The following is a 27,941-nucleotide window of genomic DNA, read 5'->3' as shown; positions in this document are numbered from 1 at the left end:
AATAAATAACCCGAGGCGGAAAATAGTTGGGAAAAGAAAATACAAAAGCAAAAGGAAGGCAGAACTATCTCGTCTAGCAAACTGAGAAGCAGGAAAGGGAAAATTGGAATGAAAACTAGAAGGCAAAAGGAGACAAAAGAGATAATAAGCGTCATAATAAAACAAAAGCCTGTAGACGCTTGTTCTACACTATTGACTTCAAGCAAGGGCCGCTGATTCTTTCTCGTTGTAATCTCAACAAAATCCTCATAGCAGGAGCTACATGGCGAGAACCAGTCTGTATGATCAACAAAACCTAGAAGGCAGTAACAGGAAGAACGAAAAGCGAAGCAACATATAATCATAGCCATGTAGTAATAATAGAGATAAATGAAGAGGGAAATAGATAATTCAAAAACAAGGGGCAGAGCTTCATTGATGACCCTTCTTTCTTTATCGTTTGAAATTTGGAGGTTGATGAATGGGGAATGAATTGCAGCATGAAACGTGTGTAACGGTCTGAAGAAATACCATTTTTTGAGATAGAAGGGATGCTCCAGCCATCGCTTTAAATCTCCCTTTTCGTGCACAAAGGGGCATGTTGTTCTTATGGGCAATTCTATGCACCATGTTAAAAAATAGTCTCGTTAGATTGTGTCTCATCGTTTGCGGGTTTCAGCTCTATATGTCGATATATTCTGTGCGCAATACGCTGGCATCCATCTCTCAACCGGGCTCGCCATCTTTAACTGATGACTAGGGTTAAACAACTGCGGGGTGGCAGTGGCATTATGTTCATTTATGAACCAGTAGCGACATTTGCAATATCGAGCTGGTGTTTATTAAGGTGATGGCCTTAATATACTGGGTGTCGAATGGCAGAATGACGGTGGGAAAGAGATATGACTAGAGTCGTTGATTCTCATCCGAGAGGGGCAGCCGGGGTTCCTCCATCCATTATCTCACTGTCATCTTCATCATTAATGACGGCGGCATGCATAAGGCCCGTCATTTGACCCTCCGCTTCGTCTAACTCATCAGAATTGTCATACATCGTTCCATCTTCGGTCTCTAGGCGATAAGGATCCATTGTAAGATTAAGGAAATCACGCAAAGCGCTGACTCCTTCGCCGCAGGGCACACAAAAAACATCGCGTTGCTGCTGGGTGAATCAGGGGGAGCTTCGCGGCCAAAACGCTATCTATCTTCTCGAAGGAATGCTTGGATGGCCAGTAAGACTCAGATGAGTGAGCCGTGGGCAAACTGTTAAGCAACGAAATGAATTCCCTAAATAGAAGATTCGATTAACATTTATCCTCAGTCCATTGCAGGAAAGGATAAACGGAGAGAACAAAACCAGATAAGGCAAAAACCATCAACATACTTCCATTGTCAAGTGGACGCAGTAGCTAAGATGTACTCGTTCCAGACAGCTAGTCCCTGAAGAATGCTGAGACACTTTAGACTTTGCTAGGGCCAGTATACTGCGATCCGTAATTGCCTGACACTTGACAAGACCTATCCGTCTCAGTTTCGGAAGAGTAGCCAATTGCTGGACACTGTTGTCTGTCAATCTGTTGCAGCATGCCAAATCAATATATCGGATACGGTTGCATGATTTGATCAGCTGAATTACCGCAGTATCAGTAATGTTGGAGCAGTGGCCTAGATGGATGTAATGGATGTTCTTCCCTAGTTTGCAAATAGAATACACTGAATGATCAGTGATGAATCTACATTTTGCTAAAACTAAGTTTCTCAACCTCGGTGCGGAGTTAATGATTTTTTGCACAGCTGCATCCCCAATGTTTTCGCATGCAGTCAGATCCAAGATCCGAAGGCTGTCGAATACTAGCTCATCGGGAAGGTCGACAAAAGCGTTGTTGTCAATCTCGGTACAATGGGCCAATCTTAATTCTCGAAGGTTCCGAAGGGTAGATAGAAGGGCGGTGACGGACGAACTGGTTATTAACCTGCACCCCTGAAGGTCTATTTCCAATATGGATGGGCAGTTCGCAGCAAATGATTGTATTGACCGATCAGTGGCTTGAGCAACCCCGTTTAATTTCAGCTATTTGCCGTTAGCAAAGTACCAGGAAGTTCATCTCGTATGGAGAGAAAATATACCCTCTTAATTTGACGACAATTCTCTGCAATGGAGATAAGTGATTCATCTGTCACCTTGATGCAGCCGGAAATGTTCAATCCCTGAAGTCTCAGGCAGTTCCTTGCGACTACAAACAAAGTATGGTCCGTCAGAGACTTGAGATCGGAGACATCTAAAGCCTGGAGATGTTTATTCCCATCCACAAGATCCGACACTCCGTTGTCCGTAAGCATGGAGCAATTAGTCAGAGTCAGGCGCTCAATTCGTTTGCAACGCGAGAAGGGAACCACTGATCCGTCGGAGATCTTTTTATTCAGGGCGGACAGGTTTAGTCGTTTCACGAGGTCGTGGTAATGAAAATAGCTGTTTGGTTCAGTAAACGCCCTTACCACTCTTTCCAGGTTATCCCAAGTGTTACAAGAGGGTCTATGCCACAGTATTCCCACACAATTGATTGCCCAGGTCCGAGACACCTGCATGCATCTCAGCATATCCGAGGGAGAATTGAGTTTTGTGAATATGGAAATTAGGAGCTCGGGAGGTAGGCGGGAGATAGGTGGGAGAACAGCGTCGGGGTTAATATTGACATTGAGATCTCGAAAGATGCCCATTCCCACTGAGGACTCCGAGTCATTCGCCAGATGCATGAAAAAATCAGTATCATCTTCCGCCGCACGCTCCGGAGAAGTGGAATTCGAAGATTCCGACGGGGCATCATCATCCCCCCGTAGTGGGGCCCTTGAACGTAGCATTGTCGACAGATTCAATATCCTGTTTGTGAAGGAATCGTCCTTAACAAAACCACCAGATATCGTTCCCCCTCAGACTGTGTATCAAGCCACTGAACCTCTCCAGTGTGTAACTGAGATCCTAATACCCAGCGTTGGACTTCTGGGTGGGGAAGTATGTAAGCGTTGCGGGGTGGCAGAGGAACCTAGTAGTATGCCGGGAGGTTGAAGCCGCAGATCTGTGAACAGCTCAAGAAATAACCTTTGGGGCTATTATGAGAGGATTCGGCGGGATGGAGAGCAGGCAGGAACTCCTCAGGTTTGTGTTGCAAGTCAACCGCATACGCAAGAGCAGGTTGATGGTTGTACGAAACAACACCGCGGAGCAGAGTTACAGGCGAACTTAAGGCGGGACGTGAAGCAAGGGAAAGGTGAAGGAAACAGCGAGTGGCCCGGTTGCAGGAGGCCAGGAACAAAGGTGACAACGTATCTCCGTCAACGATAAGTGAGTGACAGCGGAATGGATTCCCAGCTGATGAAGGGATCAGGCGGTTGCGGCAACCCCCAAGTGAACGACGGCAGGATGATAGAAGAGGAGTCAATAAGGCTGGGTGCTAAAGAAATAAGCGCTGGCGTGGGCCAATGGCGGCAGAAGCCCTGAGCTGCGCGGCAATGGCCGCAAATATGTTGCTTGTACTCCGTAACAAGATCCCAAAGGGAAGAATCATCGATAAACTATATTCGCAGGCAATAACGGTGCAGAGAGCATGAAAACACGAGGGGCTGAGGCTGGAGGATGCAGTTTGGCTTAACCTTGGGCCCACTGGAGCCTTCGTCTGGTGCGCATTTCTGAGGAAATTCGCACGTTGCACGTTGTGGCCTCACACGATCAACAGAAGCAAGCGACAGACTAGACCAGCGCTCTAGAGGTCATTTGGAAAAATAATTTCAACCAAAATGCAAAAGCCTTTTGTGTGTATATGATGTTGGTAACTCTGTCCTAGCTTGCACTTGGATTGTATGGGAATATTACACCAACGAGGGGCTTCTTCTGGTACGAGTCTATAAAAAGATTTTAGGATTCAGGATACACTAATTCAAATATTGCACATGAAATTCATTAATCTTCTTGTTCAACACCTTGCTGCTGAAAATTCATATAATCCTACAACAAGGCCGCTTATACAGCAAAATGGTATCAAGATTTCTATTCAAGACTCCGATCCGTGCTTTTCGCCCACCGCCTTAGCACATTCTTCTTCACCTTCCCAGTGCTAGTTTTGGGAAGTTCGCGCACAGTTTCGACTTCCCTGGGGACCATAAACCGGCTGATGCCGCTCACATGTTTTGCCCACTCAATAACGTCCTTGCCATCAAGTTTCTTGTCATCTCGCACTGTGATGAAAGCTTTCGGCCGCTCGCCCCAATGAGAATCAGGCACAGCCACCACTCCGACTTCAAATATGTCCGGATGTGTTGCAAGCATGGACTCTAATGCAACAGAGGATATGTTTTCTCCGCCTAGACAAACGCGCCAGAAGAATCCTTAGCATTTCACGGGAGATCGAAGATGTCGAAAAGGGAAATGCAAGAAGTACTCGAGCATACTTACCGCTAATGATAATGTCTTTAGCACGGTCCAAAATCTGTATCGCTCCGTCTGGGTGCCATACAGCAAGATCCCCCGAATGGAGCACTCCTCCGCTAAACAACTTCTTCGTGTCCTCAACATTCTTATAGTAGCCCTTGGCACAAATGTTCCCAACAAATACAACCTCGCCTATTTCCTCCCCATTCTTCTCGACATCGATAATCGTCCCTTCTGGGACGTCAGTCTTTATCACACGTACAGGAAGACTTGTTAAGAAGCCATGACCCTGCCGAGCCATCTTCTTATATTTATCCTCTGCCGGGATGGTATCCCACTGAGGCAAGTAATAGCCCTTTGTTATTGGCCCGTATGTCTCAGTAAGCCCGTAGACGTGGACCGGTTGCAGGTTCAGTTTTGCCATCCGTTCAAAGAGGTGTGGTGTTGGGGGGCTTGCCGCAACCGTAACTCGGACGGGAGATGGAAGTACCTCTGCCTCTTTTGAGTTACAGAGAACAGTGTTGACGGTCGGTGCGGCACAATAGTGCGTGATTCCCTCTTCCTTGAGTAGTCTCCATATGAGCGAATAGTCGACCTTGCGCAGGCAGTAATGTGTGCCTCTGACTGCCGTGACAGCCCATGGGAACGTCCATCCTAAGAAAAATATCTCGGTTAACTTGATGGGGCAAAAGAAAAGAGGGAGAGAAATGGAAGAATGGAAGAAAGGAAATAAGAAAAAAAAAAAGGAGACGCAAATCGATAAATTCCCCAAGGGCCAGGGTATAAACTAACCCATAGCGTGGAACATTGGCAACGTCCAAAGGTACCGGCATCGGCCCTGATTGAAGTTTAGTCCGGACTCTATTACATTTGCGAGAGCTGCAAGATAGCAGCCGCGGTGGATGTACTCAACACCCTTGGGTCGTGAAGTGGTGCCGCTCGTGTACGCGAGCGCAATGAGCGCATCTTCGTCTGGCGTCTGAGCTTCCAATCCCTGCCACCCACGGTTTCCGGATGAAGTATCAAAATGAAGGCCTTCCAATACAGCTTGATCGAACGGCCCGCTAAGTTCCCCTTCTACAGCATCCGTATCTGTGTCGATAATCAGAGGCACATGCCCATTTTGTTTCTTGAACTCGTTGAGAAGCGGGACAAGTTCTTCGTCCACAACGATGGCATCGACTTCGGAGTGGTTGAAGATATACGCAATGTCTTCTGGTTTTAACCTATAATTGACAGCTTGATCTTGAATTTTAGTATGGAGTGGCCACAGAATGGGAAGCAAGGAAGAAGGAAGGTATCATCGTACCAACATTGACCGCGCCAGCTGCGGCTATCGCAAAAATCGACTCCAAAAAGGCTGGGGTGTTAGGGCATAATATGCCAACTCTCTTGAAGCCATGTCTTTTCAGGTAGTAAGCAAAACCCCGCGCGCGATCCGCTGTCTCGATGTATGATCTCCTCAAGACCTTGTTGTTTATGGTGACGTGATAAATAGCTTGGGCCTGTCCGTAATAGAATGCTTCCAATTAGCGAAATGCAACGAGAACAGCTGGGGTTATTTTACAAAGAACATACATCCGGTTCAATAGCAGCTGCGCGCGGGAGGAAGAATGTAGGAGAAAGCGTATGTCGATTAAACGGGTGGGAGAAATCCCCTTTGGGGTCTGTGGGCCATGAGGATGTGGGGAGAAAGTGCTGGGTGAGATTTCGCAAACGGCTAGTTGCCCTGGACATGTTGAAGAAACGCGAAGAAATCGCTGAACGATGCACAATCACAAATGGTGATACTTTCTGAGCACGAGAAAAGAGAACATCAGGGGCAGAGAGGAGATTGAGCCCGTTTTAACATCGCAGTTGCTCCCTCTTCGGCGCCGAAAAGCTTTCTCCGAGTTTGCACCGAAACCCAAGCGCCGTAGCCCCTCACAAAACTTAAATAGACGCCATTGTTGCCCACTCCTATAGATCATTCGTTTCGCAAAGCACAAATCACAATGCGGGTGATTATGACTTCTAGTAAAATCTGAGCCACACTCGCAACATGCCTAGAATTTTATTGAACAAGAAACCATTCAGATTAAGCGCCATGGAAGATTTTGTAGAGACAGGCAGTTATGAAGTAATATGAACAAGGCATCATCCCAATAGCTCCCAGCTTAAAATAATCAATATTTTTTGACTTATTTTTCCCTGCTCCCCTCTCAATCACTTTGCCCTTGATTCATTAAAGGTGTATTTCGTGATATTATAGGTACAGGCCGATTGGTTTGCCGTTCACATTGCACCCAGCTCTACCCTCGAAGAACCTAAAGCCAGCCATTACCCGGACCCAGAAATCTAATAGCCATACTCCGCCAACTGGGTCTTTGTCTTTTGGTCCACATTGGCAGTCTTCTGGGCTTGTACAAGTTGTCTCCGCGCGGCCTTCTTGCGCTCGTAGTATGCGGATCCCTTGACCTTTCTCCTCTCCTCGAGTCTAAAAATAAAATGATAGTTAGCAGTAGCTCAATCGTGGTCCCAAGTTTACAATAATGAGCTTTGGAATGCATGAGGAGGATTTGTTGTTGAGGCTAACCTTGCAACAACATCCTGGTACTTCCAGCCAACCTCATGACTCAACCGTCCAACAGTGCAGTATTTGCGGCCCGGTTTCAGTCTGAGGACTCGGAGGGCCTGGGGAACGACAACCCGCTTCTTTTTGTCATACGGTGGTGGGACACCCTCAAAGACCTTCAGTCTCTCCATGGCAGCGGCGCCACGAGCGCTCTTGTGAGGAATCATACCCCGGACAGCCTTGTAGAAAATGCGGGAAGGAGCACGGAAATGGAAAGGACCTGCACTTCCGTATTAGTGGATGTGGTCGTCTGCAACCTAAGGGAAATTTTGTGGTCTTATTATTCTCACCTCCTCGAGTCAGAGTTGAAAACGGGTGATCTTGCGGAGGTAGGCATGGTACTTCACTATAAGCGACAAAATCGAGTCAGCCACGGAATCCATCTTGAAATACTTCAACAACCGAAATTATTCCTCTTTTCCCCAAATCTTCGAATGTCAATTTTCATCAAAGTTGCAAAAGGAAGAGGGATATATCGTACGCTTAGCGCGGAAGAATTCGCCAGAGATGTTGAGGGCTTCACATCGCACTACAACAATCTTCTGGCCATTGAGCAACTGCTTGGCCACAATGCTGGCCAGGCGACCAAGGAGGTGTCCCTTGCCGTCGATGACGACCTATATCCACGACAAGAATCCAGTCAGTTTTTCGAAGCCCTTATCGAAAATATGCGAATCCCAACCCGACAGAGAGGTAAAACACACCACTGGCTCGAAGGTGGACATCGTGCTTTGTCACCAGTTCACAGTCAAGTATCCAGCAAGGCGATGAGCTATGCTCGATGATACACCTTGGATAGTGTATTGTCGAGTTGAGTGTCGTGTCGTTTGTTCGTTGTGGTCTCCTTCAAACCGCGCAAGTCGGAAGGATCGATGGCAGAAATGGCTTAAGCGAGACTAGTTTGTGTGGACAAACCAGGCCCAGCCCTAAGTTGCCCAATAGAACTCAAACTCTCACGTGACATGGAACTATTTTCAAGGCTTCCTCCTCCGCATCCCATTGTATACCTTGATCGAGATTCGATATCGAGAATCAGAGACTCACCCCATTAATTTATGGGGATTCCGTATCTCACCATCTGTGTCTGCAGCACACAGTGACATCTAGAAAAATTTCTGCTACCCTTGTATGGAACTTGCAATAGATCTCTAGCCTCGAATGTATTTTTTTGCTGTCAAAGCTCTCCGACGCAGTTTTTATCCAGTTAAACTTACAGACCATAGTTGCTCCCATATCTCAGATCAACGTGTCTTACTCGATTGACCCAGCGGTTGCGATCACACCGGCATAGCAGGATTGTGGCTTCCAACCTTGTTGACAAGCATCTCTAGCATTGGCTTTCAATATGTTCGATCTGCTGAGAATTGCGATTATAATCTCCAGGACTCTCTTATCAACGACGTAACTACATCGCGAGTCTCCAGAAAGTGTGTCTGTTAATTCTCGTCCTATTTGGAAATACCGACGTGGAGACTACTGTATCTTCTAGCTCCCGTTCTTCCGGCTTTGGAGTTGTCGAGAACTTCGTATATTCAAGTTTTGATTGACGAACGATGGTTCGTACCCGGATTGTCTGTATTTCAGATACACATGGCTATGGACCGCCAGATGGTGCTTTCAAACTGCCGAAAGGCGACGTCTTGGTCCATGCTGGGGACCTTTCGAATCAAGGAACTCTAAATGAACTACGAAAAACAGCTGAATGGATTGAGCGCGCGGATTTCGAAGTGAAAATCGTGATTGCGGGTTAGATTATTACCCTTTCTCATTCAACTAACCCACTTCTAGGGGCACGCTAATATAATTTCGAACATGTCTGAAGGTAACCACGACATCACCCTCGACGGTAATTTTTACAATCGACACTGGCAGTTGTTTCACAACCAGAGACGGGAGTCGGCAGATGATTGTCAGGCTCTATTCACCAAATCTTCCATCATTTACTTAAACCATGAAGCCGCCGTTATCCGACTATCTAATCCAGGTGGCCCTCAATCAGTATTCAAAATATTTGGATCTCCGTACACCCCTTACTGCGGGAAATGGGCGTTTAGTTACACTTCCGAAAAAGCTTGTGGCATCTGGGATAAGATACCGCTAGATACCGATATCGTTTTGACTCACACCCCGCCGCGGTCCCACTGCGATGAGAATAGACACGGCTCGCTCGGTTGCGAACATCTACGTCAAGCGCTGTGGAGGGTGCGACCACGATTAGCTATCTGTGGACATGTCCATGAAGGACGAGGGTACGACAGGGTTCTGTGGGATATCGCACTCCAGAGTGGTGAAAAATTCAGAGAGCTGAGTTCGGTTAGCGGAGAACTACCTCCACTCAACAGCAAAAAGCAATGCCTGATCGATCTCACGGGGAAAACACAGCCTCGTCTTCGAAATGATGGTCCTTCGGGTTCGTCATTTCCGACGCTGCGGGCAAATGATGAATCGCAAGTGGCAAAAGGTGCCGGGACTATACCGGGGAGGAACGAGACGTGTATTGTCAACGCCGCGATTATGGCAACGAGCTGGCCGCACAGGGGTGGTAAGAAATTCAATAGCCCCCTGGTCATAGACCTAGACCTGCCAGTAGCTGGATAGAATTGAGGCCTAGGGCTGGAAAAATGGTCAATTTGGCACCAAAAAGCCGCAATGACGAGGGGGTACACCACCTACAGTGCTGTACGTACGAGTTCGGAGGCAGGTTAAGATCTTAATTAAAGTAAACCTTTCCCGTAAATGGCTTATAATTTAAAATTTCCCCTTCCCCACAATTTGGAGAATGTCGCGCGTGTAAAAAATGCGGGAGAAAGACTCATAGGGATATCAACAAATATCCAGCGCAGGAGACGAAGGTTACCAAATTCCGACACTATGGCGGAGTGGTTAACGCGGTGCCCTGCTATGTGGCGTTCAGTCGCTGCAAGTTCAGGCATTTCCTTCGGGAGCGCAGGTTCGAATCCTGCTGGTGTCGTTCCTTTTTTGCCTTTTTTCTTTTTTTTTTTAATTTATTAACGATGACCCCCCTTCTGCGCCCCGCTTCTTTTACCATATTTGACCCGCCGCTGATTCATTTTCCCTGCCAAAAAGAAAGAAAGAAAAAATTGAAAAATTAAAGGGGGTCAGAAATCTCGTTTCTACGTGAGATCTGAGCATTGATTTCTTGAGCCGTGAGAGCAACAGCAGTTGTTGCTCACTATCTAAAATGCGTACCTACACGTACTAGATACTAGTATAATATAATAACACACACCAGCTAAAGATAACTACCCATTAGCACTCGTCTAACGAGTGGAAGTTTCCATTCTATTATATATATCTTGAGTTGTATTGCTTGATGAATGAGCAGAAAACGAAACCAGGAACCAGCAAATCCTCTTCTCGAAAGCAAATTTTCATGTACCCCCATCCCCTCTCGCCCCCTGACAACCTCACTTGTTACCAGATGGAGTGAAACATGCACACAACGCGCTGAATTTGCAGACCACGCCCATCTCAGCTCCAACAGCCCCGAACGCTTTGCAGGCCGCATTATCCGCGTCAATCTTCACCATCATGACACGCACCTCGCGAAGGCGGGGGCCGTGTTGGGGCGCAGATTTGACGAAGGATGACAGTCGCTCTACGACCTTATTGAGATATTCAGCTTCCCACGCCTTCAACATGAAGCATCTCTAGGGATCTCGGTAGGATGTCTGGAAGATGTTGATTGGGAGACGAATGAGAGCCCACAGGGCAGTAGAGGGGCAAGAGAACGCAGGCGGTAATATGGAGATGTTTGAGTGCCGTGAACTCAGACAGGGAGCCGAAGGTGGTAAAGCGTGCGCCACCGCTTGACGTATCCGAGTTGAAATCCAGGCAGAGTGTTTCAAGGCTCTGTCGCGCTGAAAGGAGGGAGTCGCGGAAGAGCTTAGGGAGGGGTTTAATCATGGGGTCGGGGTCGGGGTCGGGGTCTCCCTCGATCATATCCGCCTCTGAATGGAGGTATATGAATGATTGAAGGTTCTTGCAACTTTGGACTATCTGCCTTGCCCCATCCTCTAATAGGCAGTACATCAGAAGGATGTGAGTTATCGGTGACTGGCTCTTGTTCTTCCATTCTGTCACAGATTTGAGAAAACCGGCTGCAGAGAAATGTCGAATTGCTGGTAGCTGGAAGAAAGGGAATGCAAAGTCGACAGACATTTGGCTCTCATCGGGCCAGTACATATGCATAGAGGTGAGGCGTGGGAGAATAATAGGAACTGTGTCTTCCTCACGATGGTCATCACAACTTAGTGAAGAATTATTCCCTCGGTATGTCGTTCCAGCAGATCGATGAGCTACTCGACTCAAATAATGATACCCAGGTAGCTCGAGCTCCAATTTTTCCAGTCTAGGCAGAGAAAGTACCAGCAAACTAATGAGCGCATCTGGGGAACCGGTCTGAAGATCCCTCACCCACTTCTCCTGTTCGTATATATCATCGATGAAGAATGGCTCAACTGCCTTGCGGAGGACGGGCTCAGCGGCGGCCAGAGCTGTCCAGCGCTCATAGCCTAAATCTTCATCAGCAGTGAAGAGCGACCGCTTCGTGGTCGGTAAGCGTAATTCGCGGACCATCTGAGCAAGCCATGGTTTTTGTAAGATAGTCCGAAGCAAGGGGACAACATTTCCTTGAGAACGTGAAATAGCTCTATACAACGTGGGCAATAGCGCGTTATAGAGCCGGCGGCACGTGCATAGCAACTGCAGTCGTTGGCCCAAGGTGTCTAAGTTAACAGCAATTATCGTCAATATCTCCGTTGGGAGAGCTTCAAGCGTGGAACCCATTGCTGTTTGAGACGGGACCAGAGCCGCCCAGATTTGTTCGGAGTAAATCCGTAGACGCGGAGATATTGCGGTTTGAGCCGCCACTTGCCCCCGGAATTAACTCCACGACCAGGGGCTTTTTGCAGAAGCGAATCCGGGATGGCAAAGAAGGTGGCCCGTCTCTCAGCTGCTCTGTCAATATCCCACCCCAGCTGCAAAAATCATTCAGCGAGCCGTGGGAATAACCTGCTGACAGTGGCAACCTTCCTAAGCTTCAAAGTTAGTTCCCTCATGGCCTGGAAATAGAATGCCGGTGGAATTTTTATGAAGAATCGAACCGCCAATGGGCCCTCATGACAAGGAGCTAACTCTGCTATTCACAAGTCTCTGCGCCGTACGGAGTACATACGGAATTTAAACCAAACTTTGGAACAGAGGAACATGCAGGGGCAGCGCGTATCTTGTCAAGTATCGCTTTTAATGCGATAAATGGCGTATTTTGGTGGCGCCCTTGGTGAATTCGAGAAGGCGTCTGAGGAAATCGGGACATTCATTGAATGGAGTGAGCGAAGGAAACCGAGCTGGAGAGGGACCAGGATATGTACCGTACAGAGTACGTAATTTCAGGTTATCTCGCGTCGCCAGCGCGGTATTGCCCTGTTCAAAGGGTTTGAAATATTACACACGCTTGTCAGTGCGCCGGCATCCATCCAGCCACGATCCACGCATGGATCAGGATGGATGGCTTGTAGCGGGCGTGGAAAGCGGGGAAGAGAGCTCACTTGGAAGACAGCCAGAAAGTTCATGGAACGCGCCGGATCGAACCTTGTTCCTAGGGTTGCCCAGGTGAGGGAGGGGATTCGAGCGACCTCTGTCATTTGGAAGGGATAATTGAGTCCAACAGGCCATCCGTCAGCCAAACCGTGTGCTCAGAAGGCCTTGATTGCCCAGGAGCGCAAGACATCACCCCACCAAGCCCGGCGAACGGCGAGAATGAATAGAAATAATACGTCATATCTGAATTCTCGCCCTGCACGGTATGCAGGAATCGCCTTCTCTCTCGGGACTTCGGGATGCGATGTATTTCGATACCAAGAAGTGGGAGTGGGCTCCCATCGCTGCATGACAAGACTGACAGCCCAACCGGATTGGCGCCCGCCCGGCGCCCTGTCCGTCTTGTGTTGTTGGTATGGGAAACATGCAGCCTGTCGGGGATTCGCGACAATAAACAATAACGATCCCTTAGCATTGGTTGGTCGCAGAGAGCGAAGGCTGACAGCTAGCCTTGGATTGCAGGCTCTAAATTCCGATTCTTGTTCTTGTTTTTGAATTTTGTTTCCATTATTTATTGGGTTTTACTCACCCGTTTTAAGCATTTACTGTTGGATGTGGTTAACGTCTACAAAGGAGCTCATCAGCGAATCCATGTAACTCCCGGTTTCTAAACTGTTTACCCTTGCAGGGTATAACCATGGCGTCAAAAAAGACCAAGCAAACAGAGGAAAAAGGGCGTGACGTGATGAACCTCCTCCTCCTCCTCCTCCTCCTCCATACCCCGCCATGCTCAGCAGGCTGATATTGTGATAAAAGGGACCCCAAATAGAATATGGCTCAAACCACATGTGGAGACTAGTTCCAACCCTTCCAAGGGTTTTCCTCTTTCTTCCCCTTCCCCTCGTGCGTGCGCAGTTAAACCTATATCCCAATTTCAGGTGGACGCTGGCACGGGGTTTTGCCAAAGCGCCAGCAGGGAGTTAAAACCCGGATGGCCAGGGATGGGCCCTCCCTCATTGCGGATGACCCGTGTCGTGCGCCAATCACCCGCCCCAGTCACGGCAAGGAGCGCCAGCAAAGAGCCACTCTGAGCGTTGCCTCACCTCCCGGGTTTATGTCAGTCTACGGGCTTGCATGACTCCTGACACGGTTCCAAGGGCTTTTGCCATTGATGGTGATGGCTGAGAATCATGATCAAAGATCCTACGTGCAAGTCATAATAATGTGTGTACTCTCCACCGATCCGTACATCAGATCCAAACATGCCTAGACATCTTCATTGGTTTTGTCTTGTCTGACACTGGTCTCCAGGGTTGTCCAGTGCCTTCACAATCTTTGGATGATGGGCGTTGCACCTCAGTCGTCATTATTATTCCATCAAAGCCCCCTCGCCCAGTAGTCCAACAAACCGGTCGGTGGACAATCTTAAGCAGCGTAGTTCTGATCGGTATAATCGCCCCCCCGTCCATGGAACAGCGTTCAATCATGCTTCATCCAACCAGAGTGCAAACACACCTCCACAATGGCATTCATTCAGTCCCCCATCGATTTTTATTGGGTGCATGTCGGATGAGAGAGAGAAAGAAGTGATTTGGGAAAAGATGGGTCCCCCGCCCGCCCAGAGTGAACCCTGAACTTACTTTCTCGGTGCGAAGCTGGCCCCATCCAGGCCGTCACTGCAAAGATAGCAGAAGCGGGACCCAAACCACGGTTTCAGTTAGCTTCTTCTCTCGCTGGGTTTTCTACCCCGCCTGTTGGAAATTGCTCGCGAGAACAATAATCATGAATAATTACAGTAGTAGTTTTTCACCAACATGTTAAACTAGGAATTATCAAAGGGGAGTCCGACAACAGAGTTTCGCACCAGGAACGAACCAGGAAACACAGGCCAGACCAGACCACGGGAGCAACAAACGTTTTTTGAAGTAAAGATGTCATAGTTATTCATTCAACGTTTTATTACCTAAAATGGCCCTGCTCCTTCGTACGCACCGGAGCTGCAACATACCCCTAATAAACTCATCACCACAAGTAGACTCAGCTTGGCTGGTGGATGGATGGATGGAATGTGATTTATTCCGCAGCAGCCCAGGAAGAAGTGAGTTGGTTAGTGTCAAAATGGAGGGGCGAGGCATTCGGCGGTGAAAAAGGGCATCCTATCATGTCAACGGGCAACTCTCTCTCGTGCGTTACGCTTCAGTCAGTCAGCCTTTCTTTTTGTAATTCTTTTTTTTTTTCAAAGTTTGATTTAGTTTATTTATTGTTTCATCAACGCTTTATCAACGCTTCCGCCAAGAACAAAGCCGCCAATAATCAATCAATGGCTTGCGAATCGGATCTGATCATCACCGAGAAACCCTCTGTCCCCAGAGCCTGCGCGCCCCATATCAAACCCACCACGCTTCTGGATAGCTGCATATGCGCAATTCACCATACATACTCCGTAGTCTGCTTTGAATGAAGCGTGTAGCGTACCTACATTCACGTATTCATTTATTCATTTATGTTCGGGACAGTTGCAGCCCTGGAAAGGGGACCTTCGAGCTGTATGTTAACTTCCAGGGCCTGATGTTTTATGGTGTACGAACAGCAGGACTGTGAAGGGAGATGTAGAGGAAGAAGGAGATTGCAGGGAGAGTAGGGGGTCTGCTTTGAGATGAGAGATGGTGATTGATGGCTGGAAGCAGGCGCTGGTTTTCTAGATATGAATTAATACATCAATCAATAACTATGTTAAGAAGTAATGGGGGATAGATAACTGTGCTTTTCTCCCTTCTCCCTCCTCCTCCTCCTTCTCGCTCTCTCCAGGATCATTCCTGTATAGGCCTGTCTGGCTCTGTCGTGACCAGCCTCAGCCGGCGCTTCCCCTCTGCACAACACACATCAATCAGCACCAGCACCATCATCATCAGCATCATCTGGACACTCCTGTCCAAGGCTCAAGTCGACGCTTTGAACTAGTGGTTCTCACTCTCGTTCTCCTGCGGCGCCGTCGTCTTCTCCCATGCATTCGTGATCGCCGGTGCTGGCTGGGACCCTCGCCATCTTCCGCTTTCTTTGATCCTCACAAATAGTCTTCGTCTCATTGTCTGCTTCTCGCTTCTTCGTCTCTTTTCTTCTCTGTCGTCATTTGCTGCTTCACCGCTTCGACAGGCGCCGGCCCTGCCCCGTCTTCCAGCATTGTTGCTGTTGGTCCGATAATATCTTTCTTCTCTTCTTCACCGTTTCCATTATTATTATTATTCTGTCGACTCTGGAATCTTCCCTGTTTTCCCCCTGGCTGCCCTTGGCCGCTTTCTCTCTCGCTTCTTTCGCCTTCTCGCCTTCTCGCCTTCTTGTTCGCAGAGGATCGTGGCGCAGGTCTCACCCGGGCCAACCCCAGCGTCTTGTTTCCCCGGCCCCGGCCAGCTAATCCTCCAACTAATCCTCCAGCTAACCCTCAGGCCCAATATCTCCTCAATCAACTCATCAACTCCTCGTTGCTCCGTCGCCGTCGGCGCTAGCCAGCACCGCTCTCTTCTCTGCTCTCGAAAACTCCCGCTTCTTCTCTTCTTCCTCGTGGCGACTTGCGTGGTTGTCATACGATTCTTTCCCTTTTTCTGATTTATTGTTGACTTGCTCCCGATTTCTTCGTTTCTCCTTTCTTTTTTTCAATTTTCTTTCTTCATACTCTGTCAAACCGCCAGCTTCTAACCCCCCCCCCCCCCCCCCTCTCTCCCAAGGGCAATTACAACTCGCAACAAAAAATCTTCAACCAAAAGTCCAAGCTGGCCGTTTCACATTTCCAATTCAACTATTTCACCGTCATCCCCGAATAAAGAAAAATAATACATCGCAATCGCTCAATGTTGACGCTTGGCCTGCCGGCATCGATGCCTTTTGCTCCACTACAGAATTCCCTTGAAACCTGGCGAGGACAATCTAAACGCAAAACTTCGTACATATCTATCTCCCTTCTTTTAGAACTAAAACCCCTCCCACAACGCCTTCGTTCACGCTCTGCGAATCACTTCGCCGTGTAACCTCGCTCTCTCTACAACGATATGTCCGATCATACTACGATAGATCCATACAAGGTCCTGGGGATCAGTAAGGATGCAACCATTGGCGAAATCAAAAGCGCCCATAGAAAACTGGTGTTGAGGTGTCACCCAGACAAAATCAAAGATGAAGAACAGCGGAAAGAGGCCGTGCCCGAGTTCCAGAGAGTGCAGTCGGCTTATGAGCTACTGTCGGATGAGAAAAAACGAGCTGATTATGACCTTAAAGTTGAGCTGAAGAAGAAACCAAGATACCATAGTGAGGACGCAGGCTCGTCTTCATACTATCGACCTTCAACATTCACAAAGTCTTACGAATCGCGGAATGGAGTTATCTATGAGGAGCGTGTCCCTAGAAGCAGTCGCTTCTTTGATGAAGATATTCCTCTTCATGAGGAGCCTCGACCCACTTCCAGGAAGAATAACGGGTACGAGAAGAAGCATAGTACAGAGGGAAAGGAAAAGAAGAAGTCCAGACATGTCGACCCTCCAGTGTCGGTCCGTTCAAGTAAGGAGCGTGTACGCGAAGCCCGTGAGTCTGTGAAATCGAGTCGCTCGGACCGCGAAAAACATAGAGACAAAGAGCGGAGAAAGGACCGTGAGCGATCAGATAAATACCCGAAGGCCTTCGTGGTGAGCGAGCCCGACGGTGAAAGTGATTTAGATTCGGATCATCACTATTACACCCCAAGAACACCGGAACCTGAATATGAAGACCCTCGAACACGAGTCAAGCCAAGTTCGAGTGAATCTAAACCAAAGCAGACTAAGGTCGAGGAATACTCCGATGAATGGTCTTCGTCGAAACTAGATGATGCCAAAAAGTATATTCAACGATCGAAAAGCGGCGGATATTCATACGACACTGAACGTCGCCCGTCCTCCTCTTGGCCTTCGCCTTCTTCTTACTATAGTCCGTACGTTGATACACCCCGACGTTCGTCCGGGAGGACTCGAACCAGGCCCAGTTCTTCAGGAAAGGATCGCAGGGGGTCGGCCGACGTCTTGGATCCATCACCTAAACCCCAATTCTCCCCTCGGCCTCCTACTCTACAAACTGCTACTTCTGCACCTTCGGGTTTAAGGTTTCCCATCTCAATCTCTACTCGATCCTCTTCAAAACCCCATCCTCCTCGCCGGTCAGAGACCATGCCATTTCCAGGGTTATCCCGCCGATCCGAAACTCTGCCGACCAGAACCTCAAAGATGAGGGAACCCCAAGACTCGGGGTATTCAAGTCCTGGCACTCCTGAAATGCACTTAGGATCGAGCCCCCCATTTCCCGGTAGATACACCGTCGTTGATGAAAGCGAGGACTATGTATCTCACCGAGCCGTCCGTATCGACCCAAGCGCTGGTTTCTACACTCGAAACAAGAGCGTTTCCCCTACCCGCGTTCCACAGATGCCGAGATCCAGAACCTTCAACTACCCGATCGACCCTGTGTCCATGCCCATTCGTCACGACTCGTCTAGGTCCATACCTACATTGCGCACCACTCCGCCCACGCCAAGCGGACTGGGCCGGGAGGGGCTGTTCGGCGAAGTCTTCCCTGGCGAATACGACCATCCCAAGATAGTCATCCCCGAGGGCAACATTCGATATTCCCCTAGAATCCGTGAAGAGGATATCAGCTACAGTTATAGTCCGAGGAAGGGACCTGTGGACCCTAATGAGAATCGAGAAACATATCCGCGACCCTATGGCTCGCGAAAGGAGTCAGTTACGTGCTGATGAAGCAAAAGGGGCTATTAACAACACACCTTTTTTTTTTCTCAATTTTTTCAAAAATCATTTATTATTATTATTATTATTATTATTATTATTATTATTATTATTATTATTATTATTATTATTATTATTATTATTCATGCTTGATATTTTTTTTTTTCTCATTTTCATTTTGACTTACGTTTTACGTTTTTCCTTTCATTTATCTTTTCTTATGACGACTCGAATGAATCAATGTTCCAACGATTTTTCTCACATCTCATTCCATCCCATCCCATTCCACCTGATCCCTTTCAATTTATTTCAATGCTTTTCATTTTTTGGCCATTTTGTTTATATTTATATAAATATATATATATCTATATTTTCTTTTCCACCCTTTTTCATGGCTTTTCGAACCTCCCTCCGATTTTTTTTTCCGTCGTTTTCTTCTTACTTTCATTCGTATTTGGCGATTCTCCTAACTGCATATTTCCTCAACACATTTGAGGGTAGGCCGTTTTCACGCATGACTCATGGGTTGTCAAATCTGACAATTGACAACGGGGGGTGTTTGCAATTTGAATCAACCGCCAATATCAAACAAGAGTGAGTACCCTGTTAATGTCTATATTGCATTCGTCAAGACTAATTTACGTATTGTTTTTCTATGCCTATGATTTATTTATTTATTTATTTATTTATTTTTAACTTTCATCATTGTTTCCGGTTTACGCTTAAAGCATCAAGGCCCCTATTTTATATTTTACTCTGAGGGAGGCTGACTGGACGAAAGTGATTTTCTTGTGTTTTGTACTGGGAAAGGGACGGGAAGAACCAGGGAACCTGTCCATCATATAGGTTGGTGACTTTTTATATTGGCTTCTATTTGTCGGATTTTGAGTCGGTTTTTTTTTTTTTTTTTTTTTTTTTTTTCTTTTTTTTATATGTTTTTCTTCTCTCTCCATCTGTTGGTTTCAAGGTTAGTTTGGCATGAAAGAGGATGATGGCCTGAGCTATAGGCTCTCCGCTCTCTTACGGTTTCAATCCGTGTCTGTGCGTGTGTGCAAATTTTTTTTTTTTTTTTTTTTTTTTTTTTTTTCCTTTTTTCCCTAATTTATTTTCAAAGGCATTACATATATGCGCATGCGTGGTGTTTTACCTTCCTCTATCGGTCTTTTTGGTTCTGTCTTTTTCTTTTTCACTTCCTTCCCCTCATTATTTTACGATGTTTTGGTCTACGATATGATAGTTCAATGATCTATTATTACTGAATACATGCATATTTACATACAATATATATCTCTCTCTAGAGTATTGGCGGATGATTGTTATGTATGAATTAAGGATACCACTTAAGACTGACGTCTGATCTCCCCTCAGTACCCTCCAGTATTCAAATTTGCAATCCGTTCTTCGTTGTTGGATAAAGGGAAAAGAAAAAGCAAGAAAAAAAAAAAAAAAAAAAAAAAAAAAAAAAAAAAAAAAAAAAAAAAGAGGGTATATACAAGTGTAAAATACAAGAGTAAGGAAATTTCGTGGTTGACGAGACAGGAAGTACGAATCACTATGTCACTGGTACCGGTTAAGAAGCCGCGTGTGTACATATATATATATATATATGTGTGTGTGTGTGTGTGTGTGTGTTTGCGTGTGTGTGTGTTTGCGTGTACGGAGGACACCCATCGTTCTCGCCGGCTTCCTTTCAACATTTGTCTATACGATCCCGGCGCTTGACGTTACCGTCCACCACCAGAAGTCCTATCCATGCTGCTGAAAGAGGCGTCAATATCACGAGCGGGATTTTGAAAAACGGGACCCCAGCCGACTCAAGTGTGTGCCACCGATGATTGTTTTTAATTTATAAAAAGGCGGTTGAAAGACGGAGTTTTAAAAAAAGTTTTTGTTCCCAATATGCGCCAGGTATTTTTTATCCTGTGACGAATTTTTTCTTTCGTTCGTTCTTTCTCTCTTTCTTTCGCTCTTTTGTTTCTTGTTTCCTGTTTCGACGGATACGTGTCGTGGGATTTCTTTCGGTCATTCCTGGCTGTGCAAAGGAGAAGGGAGAAGAAAAGTGGATGGATGGTTGGTTGGTAAATCCAAGGTCTCACCGGATGACTTGGGTAAATTCCTGCTATCTCGAGCGAAGCGTTTTTTCGGATTTGATGGGGTGGGTATAAACTGAATGACCGGGGAAACAAGATGATGGATGGATGGATGGATGGACGGGCGGACGAAGGAATGAACGGGAGATGCAAGCGATCAAGTGATAGCCAGCAATCTAACGTTGCAGCAAGTCGGACAGCTATCCAGTATACCAGTATATCCGAATAGTAGCGTGTTAAAAACAAAAAAAAAAAAAACCCGGGGATACGAACAGGTCCCAGCGCGCTTATCTATGTGGTTTTCTTGAAGTAACATAATTAATGTACAACATCAGAGCCCGCGCGCATCTACTTTATGAAGTAGGCATTTCGTGCACTGAAGATCCTCGGTATAACTTTGGGGCCCAGAAACCAGCGTGGGAAACACCAGCGTGGGGAGTACCAGCGTGGGGAGTACCAGCATGGGGAGTACCAGCGTCTAGCTCTTGAACAGCATTGAGGGGTGGCATGTAGGCGTTGCGCCGGCGGCTACGGCGGATGAAAAACACTAGCGCTGCGAGTAGCAATGCAAGGCCGGCGGCACCAACACCTATGCCAGCCTTGGCACCGGCGGAGAGCCCCGTGCCAGTGTTACCACCAGAAGGGCGAAAAGAATCGGGTGAAGAGGTCGGCAAAGGTTGATTATTATTCACCGCTTGGGATGGGGTCGCGCTCCGGGACCGGGTATCAGTCGGGCTCGATATTTGTCCTGTGGTGCCGGTGGTGCCGGTGGTGCCGGTGGTAGAAGGGCTGGAGGTAGTGAGGGCGTCTGTGAAGAACGAGAGATCGGCTGATTTAAACTGGACGACGAGCGGCTGGCCCCACATAGACACCGGGCCTGTGACAACGGAGTTAACGAGGCTTGCCTGGCCAGAACGAGCGAGGACGGTGGTTGTGCCGCCTTCAGGAAATTCGCTGATGCATCCCGCAAAAATTGTGGTTGAGGAGTAGAAGTTGATTGTCGTGAGAGTTGTGTAGTAGGTATAATCGCTGCGAAGGTCGTGTATATTAGCGACGTCATTGACACTGAAGAAAGGACTGGTTCTAGGATCTAGGCCAGACATACGATGGACAGCATACTGCAGTTGTTACTTCGTTAACTGTTGTAGCAGCTGGAGAGGTGTAGCCTATGGGACAGAATCCTGGGCTATACACTTGTTGATTCTGCCCACGTCCTGATCCTTCGAAAGAAGGGGGGAAACAATCGAAATCATGGGAGGCGAAGATATTCTGTATTAGGAGGCCGCCAATGACACTGTTGTAATACGATCCTTCATAAGTCCAGCTCGACGAGCAAGAGGATGGTGGGGTAAAAACTGTTGTGAGAGGGATCGCTGTTGGATCCATTTGGCTTGAGTGATATTGGGGATCCCCAATAGTGTCGAGGCGGAGAGCTGGTAGTAACGGCGAATTGTCTGTATGGAGGAAATTCGAGCCAAGAGCATCAAGGGGTTTGGATTGACGTAAGAGGGTGAGAAAGATATCAGAATATTCCCACCATTTCGAGGTGAACACAATCGTAAGGAGAGATTTTCGATGCGAACTTCGCGTCGGGGGATATCTCAAACGTATTAATAGGATTCTCGAAAATTAGGGCAGCCACGGACGCAAACTGAGGGTGTTTGGCATGAAATACCATGTCAAGCCCCGAAAACATTGACCAATGAATAGCCCTCTCATATTCCATGGAGAATTTTGGGCAGCTTGATAGAAGAAAAGTGTTTCGTTCCCGCCGCAACCCTCTAATTCATGGATGCAAATCCTGGTTGGTATGTTGTGCCAGTCACATCACATCGCCACTTTTAGTGCTGACGGACAGTCTGTGGCTTGAAATCCAGGGGCTCGCCCTGGGGTAGGCAGGTTAGCATTTTGGTGCATTTTCAGCTTCAAGATTGCACGCAGTACGCAGTACGGAGTAGACAAATCTATAAATACTTAGCAAAACTGGTTGTTTGGGCGTACGCCGTATGCATGTTGGTGTTTGTGAAGGCGGTTGGCAGCTAACAACATAACTTTAACAAGGGCGGATAACGACTTCTCGTTGGCAAGCCATAACCGCCAGGGATACCGCCAGGGATACCGCCAGGGATACCGCCCCTAAGGTCTTAGCTTGTTCCCTGGCTTTAGCGCCACGGAGGGGTCCTGATTTATTGGCCAAACATGAAACCGAAAGCTGAAAGATTTGGACTCTCTTTCTGCCCAAGCAGCACAGCTTTTATATCTCGACTCCGATGAGAAAATGCTGCTGTCCACTTCCTAGCCTCCCTGTCGCCGGATACGTGCAGCCAGCATGCTCTCTATCTTTCGCGGGCGGCGTTATGTGATTGTTGCGAGCCTCGCTACTTTCATATTCATCACGGTCTGCGTGTATTCCCAACGAGGAATTTTCTTTCAGGACTCGAGGAATGCTCTAAACGATGTCCCTCACCAAGCGCCTCCTATCCAAAAGCATGGCTATCCCCTTCCTGTGGCCTTGTCTCCTCCCGGAGATTACCCCTCAACGTTGAGCGCGGCGCCTCAGAGTCGTTTCTGCGCCGAACGATTTGACCTTCAGTACTTGGAGAATGCCGCCAAGAATCAGACTAATTACTGTGATGTCAACTCCAAGTCAAGCATAACCTGTTTTCATACTCAAATCGACCCAGGAGGTCGAGTAGATTCATTCTGTGTTTCAGGGCCCGCGACCTTCGACCACAGCCAAAAGAAATTCATCCTGGACTGTTCCCTTCGATCATTGAGCGCCGAGGAATCAAGCAAGGGCGTGCCAAAATTTGAAGGGTTTCCGGCCTATTGGTATGGGACGGGACCGCGACAGATATTCAGCGATTTTGTACGTCTCGATAGGAGTGAAAACCCTTCCCATAAGCTTCCACGTGGACGACGGAATTTCTCGGTCCTCATTAAACGTGAAGACAGCCACTATAACGTTTTCCATTCTCTCATGGAGATTGTTGGGCTCTCCTTGACGTTGGATACCATGAGGATGGCTCAAAATAGAGACACCACCCTCCCCTTCATTACGCCAGAGGAGTTCGCCAATACCCAAGTTATTATCTTGGATGACCTCCTGGACGGGCCTTACTTTGATCTATGGAAACTCTTTGCGAAGCAGCCAACGATCAGACTGAAAGATATATCGGCATCCGCAGATATCAATTTGGATAACATTATAGTCCCCTTACCTGGGGGTGGTAGCCCCTTTTGGCAGAGTCATTGGGAGCCACTCGATTGTGAACAATCGGAACTTCTGCAAACGTTCTCCAAAAGAGTTCTCAACTTTTATAACATCCGGGATGACGCTCGCCCTGTGGGGAAAAGCCCGCTTGTGCTTACGTTCATCGACCGCAAGGAGAAGAGACGCTTGATTAATCAGGACCAATACATTGAGCGTCTGAAGGCCAAATTCCCAGTGGTTGAGGTTAACGTGGTGGATTTGGCTTCGTTGCCCTTTCGCGAGCAAATAAAACTAGTTCGCCACACCGACATCCTCGCTGGCGTGCACGGGGCCGGGTTAACGCATGGAATGTTCCTACCTCCGCATTCAACAATCGCCGAAATACTGCCCCCCAAACTAGAAAATAAGGGTTTCCGAAACCTTGCGAAGAAAATGGGTCACAAATATTTTAGCAGCCACGCGGCGGAGCATCAGACCAGTGACTCGAAAAATGATTGGCAGTTTGATGACGTCTTCATTGAGGAGGACCGTTTTACGAATCTATTGGAAATCGCCGTGAAGAGCATGTACAACAGAGGCTTGCATGATGAGGATGTCAATTAACCATCTGTGGATGGGGTTCCTTCCTGGGACGAAACGCGCTTCTTCTGGTCCCGAGGGGAATGCCATTGCTTGCGGGAACATGATCGTAGCAGGTTCGTCTACCTTTTCGAGGCAGTTGAGTGAGGAATGGAAAGTGAGGACTACCTAATTAGGGATCGAGCTCACATTACCGCAGAGCAAACCGCATATGAATGGATGGAGACATTCAGTCACTTCTTCGACATCCGTGGATGGCCACAAGGATGGGGTGTACAGAACGTACTCTAGAGGAGGCCCGTGGTCTATTACATTGACGACAACAGTGGGCGCGTTTATCTCTTCTCAGCGTGTTGAATAAAGAAGCATTTGCGACTTGGAGTTGGAGCAGAAGCTTTTGGACGGATGGCTGGCATCATCCCAGACAAATTTAAAATTTAATGGTTGCACTATCATGTTTTACTATGTATGTCCAAGATTTGATGGCAGCATTGCGCAGAATATATATATTTGGATGCACACGAACCTACTGTATATAACGCAAGCTCTTTGTTAGCTGTTCATAATCCCACGCAGTCCCAAGCACATCGAAATATGACTTTATTTATATAAACACACAAAGTTGCCAAACTCATCCTGTTGTATGTCCCGTTAACTAGCCAGCCTTGCTCCTATCCAGCATCTTATTCTTCTGAACCTCAGATCTACTTGCAGCCACCCACCCACTATCCTTTCACGTTATCCTTTTTTTCCTTATAAGGATAGTGGGCCCCGCTAGTTGGGGTACTTTTCATTGACAGCGGTCCCATGACATGGAGATGCAAGGCAAACGTACCCTAGCAGTACTCAAACATAATGTGCATCGAAAAAGATATATTCTTCCAGGAAGCAGAAAAGCCAACCTCGTTCAAAGCGCCACTGGACTCAACATCTTTCTTTCCCAAGGCGAGTATGTAAGTAAGGTGTTTGTCATCCATCACCAGCTGAAAGGGTTGCAACCCGACCTCACCAGCCACAGGACGCGGAGAATTAAGCGGATACCAAGATTGGAGCCATACACTATTTCTACACGCGACGCTGACTGTTTCGGTTTGGAAGGGGTCGCGCAGGGGTTTGACAACCCGCGAAAAATAGCCCGCTTTCGCTTTCGTCAGTCAACTACACCAACTCCTCCTTTTCGCAGTTCAAAAACGTTAAGTATTCAAAATCTACCACATGATACATCGCAATCAATTCGCTCTTGTTAGGCCACTGGGACAAAAGGGCCCTCTTACCACCGCGCCATCCTTGTTGTAGAGAGGACGAACCACCCAATCCAATCCCTCCAACAGCTCTCTCTTTCTGGCCTGCGCCAAACTCAAATTAGTCCTCCCTAGCTCTACCACCTCATTTTCTCGTCATGACACTTGAGAGGCTAGATCCTGTCCTCTGTCAAAGCTCTCTGCACGCAGTCCTGTTAAAGACCCACGCAAGGCACGGCACGCTAAACTCGATCACCGGAAAATATTTTGATATCCTCCGTACATCCCCCTTACTGCGCAGTTGATGGGGGCGGAAAACGCCGTCGCTTTCATGGGTATGGACAACCTGCCCCTTTTGTGATCACTAGCTCAACCGAGGATTTGTCTGGTCGACAGCCAACGTAAAACGCAACGCGATCGCGCGTCTGGAGCCTTGAGGGAAGGGGTGTAGGCCGTGTGGAATGGGTTGCAGAAATGCGAAGGGTCATATTAGGATGTGAACTGTCATACCCCTTTTTACTCTCGAGTCACTCAATCGAGCATAGCCTCGCAGGGTTGTAGTGTGATATCCCTGACACTTTAGCCATGCTCTGATCCCGAAGCGAGTTGATGAGAAAGATCATATATTTACTCCGTACACAGTTTGTCTTCTAAAGGTAACTGATAGAGTAATTTTTCGGCTCTCTCTGTAATGAAACATCCAGGCAGACAGCATATAGAGGAAAGCAAAACCTGGAGACTAGGATTTTGTGAAACAATACTTCCTTCGATTTTACATCCACTCGATAATGGAGTCGTCCCATGTGCCTTGGATTAAACGTGGGAGGCGCCTTACAAAGAAGGTTGTAGCATCTGATGCATCTCTTTTGGAATTTCGGGAGGATAAATTAATGAGAAAGTTGAAAGCAATACGCGGGAGGAACTAAGGGAAGAGATCAGAGTATAGAAAAAGTATCCAGCATATGGGTTGAAAATGTTATACAAAGTTGAAGAAGCAAAATAGTAGGTTGTGACGGGAAACAGGTGAAAACATTGAGACCACACATAGTATGGGCTAATAATTTGCGATATAGACTGGAGAAACAAAAAAAAATCGTTTAAATTAGAAATGAAAGAAAAAGCACCAGATACCTGTGTATAGAAGCAAAATCGCATAATAAAAATGGAATAGTTAGGAGTTTGGCGACCCATCATTTTATAAAGTTCCAAAACGGGAGATTCGTAAATGACGTCATAACGGTGAAGTTATCAACGATAGGAACAAAAAAATATATATTTAGAAATGTATATGCACAAGATGGTAGTTGAGTAAAAAAAATCAAAAACTTATAAAATACACATTTAAAGCGAAAGTAGAATAATGGATGATAGAAACAAAGGCCCTGAGGCGTCTCAAGTCCTTGGGCGGGTGATCAAATCAGTATAATATTATCTGCAGCAAGCGCAAAAGTCAAGTTAATGTAGTACGCGAAGGGGGAATTTAACAAATGTTATTCTTACCAATTTGCTGCTGTTACAATCTTGGTGCTCCAGTAAAGCTCTCAGGAACCTTGCAGCTTTTCAGACTCTTTAGCCTCAATCAAACGTCGACTGTCCTTCCGTTGTCGTGTAGACCGTCTGCTTGGTTGCTGGGCTGACTGCGCCTTGAGTGTGCCAGCTGGTTTTTGTGTGTTGGCCCTAGCCCGGGCTCCATGAGACGAGCTTGTAATTTTTGGCGAAAACTCTGTCATTCTCATGTCCTTGGTCGGGCCATTTAGAGTGGTGCCAATTTCGTCAAGGGTAGAGATCTTGGATGTTCCATCATCTGAAAGAGAATCCAGTGAAGAATACTCCATTTCCGTGATTGAGGAATCGCTTTCTGGAGGTGTGCTTTCCAGCGCGTAATTTGGCATGTTGCGCAACTCCAGATATATATTTGTTGCAAAAGCAGTCCCGGGAGACTGTGGCGGGGTCGTGCAGAAACCATATTCCTCTAAGATTGAGCTTACATCACTCAGACTAGAGTCCGTGAAGTCCTCAAAATCTTCAGAAGTATTCAAAGAGGGAGGCGCTCCAGGGTTGACAGGACTGAAGCTGTAAGGATAATACACTATGGGTGTAGGGAAAACGGCCCGTAAGGGTGCAACGGGGTAGCTGCAGTGCCAGCTAAGCTGAATTTCCGCTGTTCTCATTTCGAGAGGGCTGCGGCCAGAAAGCTTCAAAAGGGCCAAAACAGCATGGCCCTCTTCCTCTGTCAAGTGATCTCCGCCAGGATCGATTAAAGTGTCGGTGGATGACGGACGCGGGATTGGCTCAAATGCGGGTCCCGACATGATGGGCTAGAAAAGATACTGTATTTGTTATACTCGTGAATATCTACATCCCGGGAATAGCGGCCGGAAAAAGACAGAAGGGGCGATGGGGTGTAGCAGCTGTTGTAAACAAATACCAAGAAGAACAGTGAAGTCGAAAATTCGAAGGGTCACTTACTAGTA

General features: G+C 47.3%; 9 protein-coding genes and 1 non-coding gene across 10 annotated transcripts; 3 read left to right on the top strand and 7 right to left on the bottom strand.

Moving 5' to 3' along the window:
• Positions 1-901: 901 nt before the first annotated feature.
• Positions 902-2,838, bottom strand: HCAG_00166 (conserved hypothetical protein; the record flags this gene model as incomplete). The annotated part of the gene is made up of 3 exons (XM_001543070.1): positions 902-1,138; positions 1,364-2,050; positions 2,107-2,838. 3 exons carry the CDS (start codon positions 2,836-2,838, stop codon positions 902-904), a joined length of 1,656 nt encoding a protein of 551 aa, XP_001543120.1.
• Positions 2,839-4,025: 1,187 nt separating this feature from the next.
• Positions 4,026-6,139, bottom strand: HCAG_00165 (conserved hypothetical protein; the record flags this gene model as incomplete). Its single annotated transcript, XM_001543069.1, has 8 exons — positions 4,026-4,088; positions 4,157-4,335; positions 4,427-4,649; positions 4,893-5,056; positions 5,195-5,240; positions 5,271-5,647; positions 5,712-5,907; positions 5,981-6,139. The coding sequence occupies 8 exons, from the start codon at positions 6,137-6,139 to the stop codon at positions 4,026-4,028; spliced, it is 1,407 nt and encodes a 468-aa protein (XP_001543119.1).
• Positions 6,140-6,739: 600 nt separating this feature from the next.
• On the bottom strand, positions 6,740-7,741 carry HCAG_00164 (60S ribosomal protein L16; the record flags this gene model as incomplete). The annotated part of the gene is made up of 4 exons (XM_001543068.1): positions 6,740-6,878; positions 6,978-7,236; positions 7,498-7,633; positions 7,721-7,741. The coding sequence occupies 4 exons, from the start codon at positions 7,739-7,741 to the stop codon at positions 6,740-6,742; spliced, it is 555 nt and encodes a 184-aa protein (XP_001543118.1).
• Positions 7,742-9,881: 2,140 nt separating this feature from the next.
• On the top strand, positions 9,882-9,987 carry HCAG_09395. The gene has a single exon. It is a non-coding gene; the product is annotated as a tRNA-Ser (tRNA).
• Positions 9,988-10,125: 138 nt separating this feature from the next.
• Positions 10,126-11,825, bottom strand: HCAG_00163 (predicted protein; the record flags this gene model as incomplete). The annotated part of the gene is made up of 6 exons (XM_001543067.1): positions 10,126-10,175; positions 10,227-10,235; positions 10,284-10,297; positions 10,580-10,635; positions 10,746-11,388; positions 11,458-11,825. 6 exons carry the CDS (start codon positions 11,823-11,825, stop codon positions 10,126-10,128), a joined length of 1,140 nt encoding a protein of 379 aa, XP_001543117.1.
• A 3,070-nt stretch (positions 11,826-14,895) lies between these two features.
• HCAG_00162 (predicted protein) lies at positions 14,896-15,496 on the bottom strand (the record flags this gene model as incomplete). Its single annotated transcript, XM_001543066.1, has 3 exons — positions 14,896-14,990; positions 15,135-15,276; positions 15,461-15,496. 3 exons carry the CDS (start codon positions 15,494-15,496, stop codon positions 14,896-14,898), a joined length of 273 nt encoding a protein of 90 aa, XP_001543116.1.
• Positions 15,497-16,621: 1,125 nt separating this feature from the next.
• Positions 16,622-18,352, top strand: HCAG_00161 (predicted protein; the record flags this gene model as incomplete). The annotated part of the gene is made up of 2 exons (XM_001543065.1): positions 16,622-17,442; positions 17,908-18,352. The coding sequence occupies 2 exons, from the start codon at positions 16,622-16,624 to the stop codon at positions 18,350-18,352; spliced, it is 1,266 nt and encodes a 421-aa protein (XP_001543115.1).
• Positions 18,353-20,786: 2,434 nt separating this feature from the next.
• On the bottom strand, positions 20,787-21,819 carry HCAG_00160 (predicted protein; the record flags this gene model as incomplete). Its single annotated transcript, XM_001543064.1, has 2 exons — positions 20,787-21,462; positions 21,539-21,819. The coding sequence occupies 2 exons, from the start codon at positions 21,817-21,819 to the stop codon at positions 20,787-20,789; spliced, it is 957 nt and encodes a 318-aa protein (XP_001543114.1).
• A 943-nt stretch (positions 21,820-22,762) lies between these two features.
• HCAG_00159 (predicted protein) lies at positions 22,763-24,250 on the top strand (the record flags this gene model as incomplete). Its single annotated transcript, XM_001543063.1, has 1 exon — positions 22,763-24,250. The coding sequence occupies one exon, from the start codon at positions 22,763-22,765 to the stop codon at positions 24,248-24,250; it is 1,488 nt and encodes a 495-aa protein (XP_001543113.1).
• A 2,758-nt stretch (positions 24,251-27,008) lies between these two features.
• HCAG_00158 (predicted protein) lies at positions 27,009-27,779 on the bottom strand (the record flags this gene model as incomplete). Its single annotated transcript, XM_001543062.1, has 2 exons — positions 27,009-27,407; positions 27,456-27,779. The coding sequence occupies 2 exons, from the start codon at positions 27,777-27,779 to the stop codon at positions 27,009-27,011; spliced, it is 723 nt and encodes a 240-aa protein (XP_001543112.1).
• Between the last annotated feature and the right edge of the window lie 162 nt (positions 27,780-27,941).

Source organism: Histoplasma capsulatum, genomic scaffold (assembly GCF_000149585.1).
Source record: "Histoplasma capsulatum NAm1 scaffold_1 genomic scaffold, whole genome shotgun sequence".
Lineage (NCBI taxonomy): Eukaryota > Fungi > Ascomycota > Eurotiomycetes > Onygenales > Ajellomycetaceae > Histoplasma > Histoplasma mississippiense.
The sequence above is the reverse complement of the archived record's forward strand: the minus strand, read 5'-3'. Positions and strand labels throughout refer to the sequence as shown.